Here is a 13,456-nt window from a genome sequence, read left to right as displayed (position 1 = left end):
AGTAGTATTAAAAAAAGTAAAAATGAGTGAAAAAAATTAATGAAATATCAATATTTTTTTAATGTTACTCCTAGTATTAATTTTATAACAAAATATAAATAAATTAAATAAATGTAGTTTTCACTATTTTCACCATATCAAAATCATGAAAATAAGTTTAAAATTTATTTCATTTTGTTTCTATAAAAAAAGGACATTTCCCGCCAACGAAATTCCCTCGCCGCTCTTCTATCTGTGTATCCCGCACACCCAAAATCACACACACAAACACCTCCACTGCGCGAATTCGAAAATGGAGGATTCCACTTCTCCGTCGCCTAACCCTAATAATCTCAAATCCACCCCCAAATCCGGCGGCCGCAGCTCCACGAACACGATCCACATCGGCGGAATTCCGGTGGAGTTCCCGTACAAGCCATACGGCACTCAGCTGGCGTTCATGAACCGAGTGATCTCCACACTCGACCGGTCGCAAAGAGAGGGCCACTGCCACGCGCTGCTCGAATCGCCCACCGGCACGGGGAAGTCGCTTTCGCTGCTCTGCTCCGCCCTTGCGTGGCAGCAGAATCAGAAGCTGAAGAATATTCGGAATAATTTAACCCATTCGAGCTCTCGGGCTGACCCTCAGGCTGTGAGCGACCCGATTAATCACGGAGGTGGCTTCATCCCTGAGACTCAGCCATCAGGTATTTAATTTATAAGATGAAAAGGAAAAAAAAGTGAGATTGATGAGTTTGATTTTGATTGGGTTTTGTTTGCATATCATTTTTATCTATTCAGGGAATCAACCGCCAGCCACCAATGCCAAAAAGGAGAAACAAAGATTAGCACCGATTATCTTTTATGCATCGTAAGCTTCATTTATCTTGAAACATTTTGTACAGAAGTGCTAAGCAAAAACTGAGCATCAGAGTTTTTTTTATTGTTGTATTAGGAGGACCCATGCTCAAATCAGTCAAGTGATACGGGAGTACAAGAAAACATCGTACAGGATCTCCATGGCAGTTTTGGTAGGCTCACTACCTCTTTAACGTGCTATCTTCAGCTTCAAGTGCATTTGTATAATCGAGATTCCATTTCATAGCTTGGATTCCTCAATTGATATTCCATGTAATCTAACATTCTTGTTCACTCAATAAACATACGTCAAAACATTGGTTTTGTTGGAATCTGGATGAATGTATATTCAAGGATGAACTGCCAAATATTTTCAGATAAAAGTCAGGAGACACACTATAGTATGAAAAATGTTGGTAAAGTATGATGTGATCTGTTACCATTTGTGGTCAGAGTCAGTACAAATAAGATATGTACCCAACTTTGAAATTACTAGCATTGCTCACCTAGTTACAGTTGGGCTTGACTATAACTAAAACTTTGTATGAATCTGACTAGTATTCAATGTTATTGTCATCTGGCTACTATATATGAATTAAAGTGTATTCATTCTTAAAGGCTTGCTACTTGCTATCTATCTTTTGCTTATTCATCTTTTATTTTTCCAGGGGTCAAGAAAACATTACTGCACCAATCCCTACTTACGTGGCGACGAGAAAGTTGATGAACAATGGTCATTTCCTTTTTTCTTAACAAGTTATAGCATCCTTCCATTTCTCTTTCTCTAACACCTGTTTATAATCAGTCGGTTGCTACTGAAGAATAAAGAAGATTCATGCCCCGAATACAAGTACGTCAATTTTCCTTAGGTGTGTTATGTCCGGTTCTATTCTAGCATTTGCAATTTTGATTTCCTCAACAAACTCATTTCCTGGCAGAAATGTTCATAAAGTCAAAGGTCATCCCTCTCTTCGAAAAGGTGGTTGCCATGAAGTCCATGACATTGAAGATCTTGTCAAAATTGGGCATGAAGTTAAAGGTCTTATCCTTTTCAGTTTTTGCATATATGGGAAATTAATCATGTAAAGTGTCTAAAAGAGCTCTTCAATTTCAGGCTGTTCATATTTTGCGGCACATTCTTTGGCTGAAGAAGCAGAACTGATCTTCTGCCCATATAACTATATCATCAATCCAGTCATCCGGGAAGGACTGGAAGTTAATATGCGCGGGAGCATCATTATTTTAGATGAAGCACAGTATGTTGAATCTTAATTAATGGTCCATGTTTCTTAACTTTTTATAGGCAGCACGTATTTGGTCAATTTTTTATAGGCAACACATATTTGGTCAGAGATGAAGTAAATGATAACTGTTACTATGCTTCTCGTTCATCATGAACCATAGAAATATTTTCATGAGACTGGTTCTCGTTCATCTTGAAAATAAATCTGTACCGAGAACAAATGTTTATTCTTTAGCAAAATATTTTTTTATGTAGAGATTATAAAATTTGAATATGATATAACTGAGTTTATATAATTTGAATATGATCCCACACAATTTGGTTTATATTATACTTTCTTAAGTGTTCACCTAATGCATTTTATTCTAATAATTTGATGACTTTTTCGAACCATTCAGCAATATAGAAGACATAGCTCGTGATGGTGGTAGCATTGATCTTGAGGAGGAATCTTTGCTCTGTAAGTATATGTTATGTCCCAATTTATTTTAAAAATCATTTCCTATACCATTATCTTACATTGCTTTGTGTTTTTGAAGATTTGCAGACAGAACTGGGACAACTGAGCTTGAGTGATGACCTGACTTACCTACCCTTGCTTGAGATGATACAGGTGATATTATAAGTTAGCCCTTCATTTATTCCCCAAACTCTTCTTCTTAGTGTATTAGAATTCTCTAATATGATAATATGCAGGACATATTGAGTTGGATGGATCAAAGAAAAACTACACTGATTAAGCGTGATTTCCAGCGCCATTTCCGCTGGTTAGTATTCAATATTTTAACTGTGGTGGACTATTTTTTATTTTCTTCCTTTGTTGATCATCTTCTCACTATTTTATTTTTGTCATGTGATTACCAACTCAGTTGGACTGGAGATAAAGCTTCAAAAGAGCTACAAGAAGCTAATATATCTCTGCAAAATTTTCCAATCTTGCAGCAATGTGCCAAAAAGGTACTTATAATTATCAAAATTAGTGTGATGAATCTTCTAATGCTATTTGCCATTTTTTGCTAAACTTTGTAATGGTTTGCATCATTCCGAAGGCCATCAGAATTGCTTCAGAGGCTGAGCCAGATGTTTCCCATTTAACTGCAATGGGATCGCTTGTCCTGGAAGGTAATATTTATCTCCACTTTCATGTTTTTCATATGCCTAATGCAATAAAGTTTTATTGTTGATTGTCATTATATAGGATTGTTCTCTTCACTCAGCTATTTCTTCTCTGAAAATGGCATCCACGTCCACAACTTTGAGCTGGCACTGCAAAGAGTGGCAAGGAAAGATGAAGGCAAAGGTCACTTTATTTTACTGCTTAAGCTCTCTGATTCTCTTAGGCAGCTATGTCATATATTGAAGGATGATGAATTTGACGCATTGCCCAGGTCCCAACAAATGCAAATTCTGAAATAAGAGAAGTATGGTCTTGTTAAATTTGTATTTGTTATAGAACTCACACTATGAAAGAGTGGACAAGGTCTGGTATGATACTCTAATGCTTGGTGAAAATTTATAGGATTCCACGTTCTTCATTTTCTTAATAATACGTCAAGGTTTCTTATGGAGGATGGTGAATATTAATATGTTTCTAAATATCAAGTGAACAAATCCTATCTTGATATAAATATTCCAAATTTTGAAACAGATATTTATAGTCCTAACGAATAAAAGTTTATTAGTTGTACAAATACATGTGTTCAGAATTGGTTCTGATGTATTTATTCTTATCATTTTGCAAGGACTTAAGTCTTGAATGCTAGTTGATATAACGAAAGTCTCTGTTGATAGTTGACACTAATGCCCTTGAATTTACAGGTGGTTGGAGCAACACTTTCAGTTTGTGGTGCTTGAATCCTGCCGTTGTTTTTAAAAGCATTGCTGAATCTGCACAATCGGTCATTTTAACTTCAGGGTAAACATATTTCACTTTATTAATCATTTTCAAGAATAAATATGTATATATTAATATATAATATTATATTTTCATTATCATCGCAGAACTCTTTCACCATTGAATACTTTCTCATCTGAACTTGGCGTTCAATTTGACACTTGTCTGGAAGCCCCACATATCATAGATGTTGATTCGCAGGTAGATTGACTATTTCATATGTGTTTTATCATGTTAAAAATTGGTTCTGTTTTTCCTAGACTAGAGCTTGGTCTCTAATCATCATATTTCACAGGTGTGGACAGCTGCAATCTCCACTGGTCCTGGTAACTATCCACTCAATGCTAGCTACAAGACTGCGGATGATTATGCTTTCCAGGTATTATGCGAATTCTAACTATGGTTGAGGTGAAAAGAATCTTTTTTTCCTGGTGCACATGAAAATTTGCCGTGTTTATTTAAAAAAGGATGCAGTTGGCACATCTTTGGAGGAAATATGCAAAGTCGTTCCTGGTGGATGTCTAGTTTTCTTTCCTAGCTACAAGCTGCTGGATAAACTAAGCACCAGATGGCAGGAAACAGGCCAATGGTCCCGATTAAATGCGCAAAAATCTATCTTTGTCGGTAAGGTTTTTATTCTTGCACACTAAAGCATGAGTTTTATAATTGGACATGAGAAAGCTAATTTACTTCTAATTTTTTTCAGAACCAAGAGGGAGCAGCCAAGATTCTTTTGAGGCTACTCTGAAGGAATACTATAATTACATACGTCATGGCACAAGAAAGTCGAAAGGGAAAAAGATTAGGGGCAGAACGCTTGGCCTTAAAAATAGCAACGCGGTTGAGTCCACAAAAGATATTAAGAAAGAAGGGGCATCTTTTCTAGCAGTTTGTCGAGGCAAGGTAATTCAATGCATATTTGAAAAACATGTCTATTTATGGGCATCCACTTGTTGACCAGTTTACCCCTATATATTCCTTTTCTATTTGAATTTTGACAGTATGTAAAGCTATGAATGTACCTTAAATAACCATTAAGTTGCTCAAGTACAAAGAAGAACTTTTTGAGCACTGATCACATTATACAATAGACACAAGTGGATGAGTATTTATTACCTGGACAAACACAAATATAGCTTCCCTGTTTCTTTTGGAATATAATAAAGCATATCACTAATAGATATATAATTCAGATTGTTTAGATTTGGAAGATTTATGTATTATAGATTTATAACTACCTGCCTATCTTGTGCTGTTGAATTTTGCTTGAGAGATATCTTTAAGAAACATTCACATCTAATAAGATGATTACAGGTGTCTGAAGGGATGGATTTCTCAGATGACAATGCTCGAGCTGTTGTATCCTTCACATTCTATGGGATTATATTGTTGATAAATATTACTGCCATAAAATTAATTGGGGGATGGGGTGTGCTGAATTGGCCGGTGATTTTTATGTAATGTTAAGTCTGTTTCTTCTTTGCCTCATGTCCTGTGTATTTTGCATCTTATCAAAAACATGATATGTCTGTCAAATTTTGGCTATTCCTTAACTATGCTAGGTTATTGTTGGGATTCCCTTTCCTAATATGTAAGCATTTCTCTCATATACTCTTTTGTTAACTAGGTACAGTATCTAACTTAGTAATTCCTTATCATTGTTTAACAGTTATGATATTAAAGTTGCCCAGAAGAAGAAGTTCAATGATACAAATGAGTTATCGAAGAACCTTTTAAGTGGGAATGAATGGTATTGTCAGCAGGCCTTTCGGGCTCTAAACCAGGCCGCAGGTAGATCTTTCATCCTAAAATTTGTTTCTCCAACTCTACTTCATGTATGCATTGTCTTACTTCATTGTCTTTTGTAGGTCGTTGCATTCGGCACAGGTATGACTATGGAGCTATCATCTTCTTAGGTACTGATAACTTGCGATCCATCTTACTTGCTAGTGACAGCTGTATAAAGTTAATTTCTCTACCCCTACCCCTCTCCCGTGCAACAAAAAAATGGATTTTTGAAATTTTGGCGGTATCATATGTAGTACTACATGTTTAATAGTGTTAGATAGGCATGCAGATTGTTTAGTATATTCTTGATCAATATTGTTTCAGATTTATACTAGTATCTGAAACTATTTGCATCAAATAATTGTTTTCTGTATGCAGACGAGCGGCTCCAGAGAGAAACAAATCGAGCATACTTATCAAAGTGGTTGCGCAAGTCTCTTAGGCTCTACAGCAACTTTGAAGAATCACTAGACAGTTTAAAATCCTTTTTTAGAGATGTGAAGGTAATGCAGTAGATGAACGATTTACTATCCGATATATTATGAAATGAAGTTAATATTATATCGGTCACCCTGGCCTTCGTGAATGCAGCTTCATACTGGAATAACAACAACTTCATCACAAGATCTGGTGGGAGACAGTGAAAACATAAAGCCCATGGATACGAAGATGGAAGCGAAGAAGAAAAACAATAAAGTAACGAATTCCAAAGGTTATCAAAAGAAAGCAGAAGTGAAAAATGCATCATTTGGTGAAAAAGCTGCTCGGTTGACCCAGCCACCACTTTCTGTTTCAAGATACGATTCTCTGTCCAGTGGAACTAGAACCGAAGTAGTTATTGTACCGGATGATGACGATGCTGCTACATGCTGCAAGTACATCGACATAGAGTGTAATTCTGAAAAGCAATCCAGGTATACCTCATAGCCTTTATTGGGTTTCTTCAATTTATTGATTCATAAGATATAACCAAACGGGGCATACTTTTTACAATATCGTAGCTGACATAAATGCTACATATGCAGATCGTCTAGAACACATTTGGTGGAGTCGTATGCAGATGATCCTGAGCTTACCATTGTCAAAGAAACGCCTGGGATGAATTGCAGGGGCGAGACAACTACTGAAGTCTACTCAAGAGATGAGTGTGCAAGTCCGAGGGCAACCCAGTTATTTAGTGCATTTCCTCATCGGACTTCTTCTCATCCAAGATCTGTCCAAAACTGTTTTTCTAGCCCTACTCTCACATGTTCAGAAGTTGCCACTCCCGAGCTAGGAACTTCTTCTAAAGTAGACAACCAAGAACCTGAAGCAGAATCACGCTGGAGTGCCAATTTAAATTTTGGGAAAAGAAGAAAGATCAATTGTTTGTCATCAGTCAGCCGTCTCCATGAGTTTAGCAATCCTGAAAAGGACTGCCGAAAATTTAAGCCATCTCTCTCAACACCGAATAGTCCTGCTGTATCCCGTATCTCTTCTGATCACAACAGAGACGAGGGACTACGATTATTCTGCTCACACTGCAAAAACCCATTGGGCCTTCCAGAAAATGATTTACTAGTAAAGTGCTCTCACATTTCAACATCAAAAACTCATTTGATGTCTCTTCTGAAGAAGGCTTCGGAACCTGAAGCTTTAACACCATCAAGCGTGGATGTTTTGGTATCTGACGCGCCATCAGTCCATCCACGTGTCCTCACATCTCAAGAAAGTGCTTGCGGGCAGGGGATTTGGTGCAAGGAAGACGGATGCGTGTTCAACTCTATATTCTGCCCCTTCTGTGACCAATCAGACAACTGTATTGGCGTTCATGTGGTGGCCACGGATGAATTGAATACGCAGTTCCAAAATAAGGTTCGAGCCTTCATGCTCCTAAAGAAAACTAGTTTCTTCTTTTGTCTGCAACTCAAAGTTTAGAGTCATCGTTGTGCTTGTTTGATTATATTCAGATATTATTCTACTGGGATCGTTTGGAGATCAAGAAAATTGAAGCAGAGATAAAGAAAGTTGCAAAATCAGAAAAGGTAAACACTAAATAAGAATACGAAGATACACGATTCCTAAAGAGTAGTGATTGCATACATCCTAGACTTCCAATTTGTCTTGATCTGATTCTTGAATGAGAACCAAGGCATCTAGAAATGTTTATCTACAAAACCTCATGTTTTACTCAATCATAGGTTTCGCCTTCACATGGTGACTCAAGTGTGGTTGAAAACACAAGTCCCAACGTGTTTGAGAAGTTTGCATATACTCCATCGGTTCAAGCTTCTGGAGGTTGGAGGTGCCCGAAATCACGGGTAAGAACACATCCACCACTTATACTATAGCCTCATTCTCTAGCATTTGTTGAAATGACCTTGTTGGTATTATTGCAGATGCGCCTGCCAAAGAAGGCATAGATTGTAACGATGCAGTGAACGAGTAGAGTCTCCGGTGCAAATTGTGGAAAGGATTTGGACATTGGTAGGAGTACATTATTACCTAAGGTATTGAAGGTGCTATATGTGTGAAGCAGATGACTGTATGAATATGATTTTAGTTCAAGTTTCTATATAAATGAAAATCACATTGCATTAGTAATGAAATCTAATGTAACTATGTCCACCAGCATAGTAGCTTAGTTTTTCTATTTTTGGCTGCAAACATTTGGGTAGAGAGTTTTTGTAATGACTGAGTTTTGTTGTATGTATATATGTTGACATTTGGATATTCTTTTTGAATACTTGTTGAAGTTTTGTAATTTTAATATTTGAATATGCTGTTGATGGAATGGAATTAGCTGTTAATGTATGGACCATATTATTTATTATCTTTTGAAACAACATACGAATCGTAAAAATAAGTTTCAAGAATTATAAGCTCTAAAAAGTTCACCCCTGATTTATAATTTAGCACCGTGATTATTCGTACCACAACTTATTGAATGATGGAGGAGAAGCGTGCTTCATGCCTTCATCGTCTATATAAAAACGAAATATAAAATCAGTGTGCTTTTAGAATAAAAAGATCAATGTTTTCTATTATGAATTTTTGTTAGAGAAATAAAATTAATACGTGTTTGTAATAGCAGCCAAATATTGGATACTGAGACAGATTTATTATTATAAAAAATAAAATCAAGTAATCCACTAACAAACATGCAGCGAGTACTATATAAAATCCATAACCAATACTAGTTCATTTGAATAAACGAAACTCTAGCTAATTTAATATGTCGAAAATCACGGTGTGCACAATCTAGGGCATGTTCATGACTACACGAGACGGTCAATTCTTGAAGCGCTCTAGCACTATTTATGAGATACAAAGCCAATTCCCGCTCTGGCGAATAACCCACATATCCTGTAATTTCCAAATACTTTAAAGGCAACTCAAACCTAGGTTCATTATATGTATTTGCATTATATGCAGCAAGCTTGTACGGCCACCGTGGAAGCTGCAACACATATTATAAACACCGTGTCAAATGTACATAAACATATACTATAATATACCCAATTTATGATTACCTTTATCACAAGTTTCTCTAGCGAACGACAAGCTTCAACCAAACGACAAACACATCGTAAAGCATAGAAGTCATGATCTTTCCTCAAAGAAATATCCAATTTTAGATATTTTATATTTACAAATTTAACGTAGAAATTCAACAGCTGCAAAATGAAACACATGCATTAATATGTGATGTATGTATATCACATGCATCAAAAAGTAAAGAAGAATATTACTTCAATCTGCCTATATGGAGCCACTTCGAGGCACAACCGTTGGTGGTCACATATGCACGATGGCATCCCGGACAGGAGTCCAACATGATTGAGTTTACCACCACGCCCTTCTTCATAATTGAGTTCGGTAAGCTTGGGAATGTTACTAAGTTGAACAAAAGTTGCATCACTCGATCTCAAATGACCACTCAAATACTGCAGTGTCAAATAAACTAAGCTAATCGTGTCGCGAATTACAATGGATTCAACCACCACAAAGTCAGTTAACTTTAATTGCTTCAGCTTCGAGAGGCCAATAATTGACACACTTTTCAAATTGTAAGATACTACAACCGTCAAACTTTCAAGAGCAAAACAATTAGAGACCAAAAGCTCAAAGTCTTGATCGCTAGCACTAATGTAAGATAGAGACAAGTCTTTAATGCAACCAAGACTGTGTAAAAAAAATGGTATTTGGAAGTCTAAGAAATTCAAGGCTCATACTAAGGACACCTAACACGTGAATTGTTTCAACTTTTTTAGCCAAGACAAATTCAAAGCACTTTTCACACTTGTCATCTTTTACAAATGACATGCCCACCTTAAACAATTTTATTCGATTGCCTCTATATGAATTCAAGACATGGTTGATCATACTTTGGTGCTTTGATAAATTAAGTTGGTATTGATTTGTTGTACTGTCAGTCCATATAAATTTTGGGAAATTGATATGAGTGACATAACAATGGAGATGACGCCAATGTTTTGAAAGTATGCTAGTGGCAGTAATTTCTCGAATGCCCAGAAGAGAGATTATAGATAACAGAATATCAGTCGGCAATTTGCTAATTATATCTTCACACACCATCTGCAATTCATAGTAGAGTTAGGATTAGGGTGAGGGTCAGGGTTTAGGATAATAATAAGAAAAAAAATGATATGCACCAATTAACTTCATCAATAATTGAGTAAAAGATAACATGTATTTCTTACCTTGTTCTCAAAAAAGCTCTAGGAATTAATGGTTGGAAACCAAAAAACCCTAATCACAAAGATAATCCAAATCCAATGAGCAACAATTAATTGATAAAAAAAGAAGACAACATCCAAATTGGGAAGAAAATTAATATGAATATACGCAACCTTGAGTGGTACAAAGGTAAGTAATCAATGAAAGCTTAATTGGGAATGAAGAACTTTAATGGAGTTAGGGTTATAGATACAAATCCTAGAAACAATGTATATGGGCTTTTATAGGTATATTCCGTTTTATATTACAGCTTAACTTATTTTTATTAATATATTAATTTCATATTTCCATTCATAATTTTAAAGATGAAAATTTTGATCGTATTAAGCACTATATCAAGTTATCATCGGTTGGCTAATTATTAGAATTATTAGGCTATTTAAATCTTCACATTCCTAAAAAAAGTCAAATTTAATTCAATTAAAATATATTGTATGCATTTAATTATTATATCCCGCCAAATCACCCGCGAGAATTATATTTTTCATTTTAGTATTTTGCTTTACACTGTACTACCGTATTTAATTAATACTAATAATAATAATAATCACACATTAATGAATAATAATCACTCATTTAATAACCTCTCACTCAACATCTTCTGCATCTCATTCTCCTCGCCAAACCCTATTCATCGATTTCTGCTGTTTTTCATCTCAGATTTCAGATGAAGGCAGGAAAATCTAATGCCGTTTCCAGAAAGCCGGATAGCAGGTTATTAACGATCTTAATTTTGCTTTTCTACTTCAATTATTTTGTTTTTTTTTTTACTGTTTTTAATAATTTTGATGACTGCGATTCTGTGAATGGAGCTATGCTGCCGCGATTAATTTTATTAGTTGATCATCGTTTATGTGACTACTTTTCGAGAATTATTGTCCAGAATTTTAATTGTAAAAAACAAAATTTGATGAATTTAGCTCAAGGTCTGATTGTGTTGTTTGCTTGCATTAATCTGGTTCAGTTAAAATATAATTAAAGTTATTGCATATTTGTTTTGTAAATTTCATGTTTTTTTAAGAATTTTGGATGTGATTTTATGATTTTAGTTGTTTTTGCCTTTAGAATTTCATGTTTTTTTAGATTTCTGTGGATGTGATTTATGATTTTAGTTGTTTTATTCTTCGATTCTTGAGCTCCCCTGCTTTAGATTGAGGTCCTTTTGATGATTTTGCTAGGCTTTCTGTGAAAAAGCAGACGAAGAAGGAGAAGCAGGCTGCGAAGGACCCTAACAAGCCGAAGAGGGCTGCGAGTGCCTTCTTTGTTTTCATGTATGCTGATTTCGTGCTCAATCTTTCTTCGTTTTCAGAAGCTACCCAAAGTGTTGCCATTTGTAATTGAATCGAAACGACACCTCTGATAATTCTGTGTTTGTGATTACAGGGAGGGCTTTAGGAAGGAGTACAAGGAAAAACACCCCAACAACAAATCTGTTGCTGCTGTAAGTGTCTCTTTTTCTCGATCCGATCATAATGTAGAATCTGATAGAGTCGAATTGTGATGTAACAGGTTGGTAAAGCTGGTGGTGATGAGTGGAAATCTATGAGTAAAGAGGTAACTTTTTGCTCTTGATCGATGAATGAGCTTTTGCTTATTGCATAATATTCAAATCCCTTATCTATGTGCACAACGAAAAACAGGACAAGGCCCCCTTCGTTGCAGTTGCAGAGCAGCGGAAGGAGGAATACGAACGTCAAATGAGGGCATACAACAAGAAACTGGTAAACTCATACCATCATCGGTTAAATGTTTTTGTGATTATTTTCGAGTGCTGAGTGGCTTTTGTTGATGGTCAAGGCTGGCGAGGAAGATGAGGAGTCAGACAAGTCTCAATCTGAGGTGAATGATGACGAAGACGAGGAGGGGAGTGGGGAGGTTAGCGTAAGTGAAGCTCGATATATTCATTCATCTCTTGCTCACAACTTTTGGGCAAACTTCGGTTACAAGAAACTTATCTTTTTTTGTGAATCGATGTAGGAAGAAGAAGAAGAAGAAGAAGAAGATGATGACTGAGTAAATTTTGAAGATGAGGATGCTTTGCTTATAGTCATATATTGTATATGGAAACTCTCCTTCCACATCTCCACAACACAATTAGGACAAAAATCTTTTAGTTAAGCACTGATGCAATATTTTGTATTTGCTGTAAAACCTATTTTCAAGCACTTATTTGGAGCTTTTTGTTATCTTTTATTTTGCTCTTCTATCCCTACATTTACTTGAAGATGATGCTTTTCTTCATAGAGACAAAATTATGGCTTTGATTGATTTAATAAGACTGAATACTACCTTAGCTAACATGTTTGGTGTTGATTAGAATTATTAATTTTAAAGAAATCTACTATTGATAAAGAAACCACTTCCATTTTTTTAATCAATGATTTATATTTAAACACATGTAGCTTCCAATTTAAGTTTTAAAATGAAACATATTTGTGGACTTGGAGGCAGAAAAATATTTCCCAAAAAAACTAATATTGAAACTTTAAAATATTTGCCCAAGTAAAATTACAACTTCCAACAATAATTGGATCTTATATTATGCAATGGATTCGGCAAAGCACTATTTACTTATCACCTTTTGCAAATAAGGAAAATAATATTTTCTAAAAAAACGATGGAAATATTTATGGGAACACCACCTTGTACAAAGTACAACACAATCGTGACAAAAAAGTAAAGACATATTCTATACTAGAATGGAGATAATAAAGCAACAATATTTAACATAAGAATGATTCAAATCCAATAAGGGAAGAATTTATTGTAATCCTCATCTTCTCTCAAAGCCTTTTTCACAGCATATTTAGCGCAAGCAAGTGAGCACTCTTTGTTGCACTCTGCCTCGTTGAAGATCTTTATTTGCATGCACTCGTTGTAGCAATCGTCCATGCAATACACGTTCCCGGTTTTCTCGGTCGCCACCACCGCCGTTGCCACCAAAGCCAAAGCCA

The 13,456-nt window shown here is 35.7% G+C and overlaps 2 protein-coding genes across 3 annotated transcripts; both read left to right on the top strand.

Annotated features, from left to right (window-relative positions):
- Positions 1–254: 254 nt before the first annotated feature.
- LOC125209350 (uncharacterized) lies at positions 255–8,555 on the top strand. Its single transcript, XM_048108952.2, has 28 exons — positions 255–686; positions 781–850; positions 935–1,010; positions 1,506–1,570; positions 1,643–1,687; positions 1,776–1,876; positions 1,952–2,093; positions 2,479–2,540; positions 2,620–2,693; positions 2,777–2,847; positions 2,950–3,037; positions 3,130–3,202; positions 3,279–3,380; positions 3,899–3,995; positions 4,082–4,175; positions 4,270–4,353; positions 4,442–4,598; positions 4,681–4,877; positions 5,289–5,333; positions 5,537–5,565; positions 5,644–5,765; positions 5,843–5,890; positions 6,141–6,265; positions 6,354–6,676; positions 6,788–7,616; positions 7,712–7,786; positions 7,943–8,062; positions 8,141–8,555. The coding sequence occupies exons 1-28, from the start codon at positions 293–295 to the stop codon at positions 8,162–8,164; spliced, it is 3,732 nt and encodes a 1,243-aa protein (XP_047964909.2). The 5' UTR covers positions 255–292; the 3' UTR covers positions 8,165–8,555.
- A 2,501-nt stretch (positions 8,556–11,056) lies between these two features.
- LOC125201503 (HMG1/2-like protein) lies at positions 11,057–12,695 on the top strand. 2 transcript variants are annotated; one of them, XM_048099649.2, is made up of 7 exons: positions 11,057–11,216; positions 11,681–11,773; positions 11,886–11,943; positions 12,012–12,056; positions 12,143–12,223; positions 12,300–12,377; positions 12,480–12,695. In XM_048099649.2, exons 1-7 carry the CDS (start codon positions 11,170–11,172, stop codon positions 12,513–12,515), a joined length of 438 nt encoding a protein of 145 aa, XP_047955606.1. In that variant the 5' UTR covers positions 11,057–11,169; the 3' UTR covers positions 12,516–12,695. The 2 variants fall into 2 exon arrangements, with proteins under 2 accessions (XP_047955606.1, XP_047955605.1); XM_048099648.2 differs by having other exon boundaries at positions 12,300–12,383.
- Positions 12,696–13,456: the final 761 nt, after the last annotated feature.

Source organism: Salvia hispanica, chromosome 2 (assembly GCF_029641045.1).
Source record: "Salvia hispanica isolate PSC_SH4W2 chromosome 2, Shi_PSC_v1, whole genome shotgun sequence".
In the NCBI taxonomy this organism is placed as follows: domain Eukaryota; kingdom Viridiplantae; phylum Streptophyta; class Magnoliopsida; order Lamiales; family Lamiaceae; genus Salvia; species Salvia hispanica.
The sequence above is the reverse complement of the archived record's forward strand: the minus strand, read 5'-3'. Positions and strand labels throughout refer to the sequence as shown.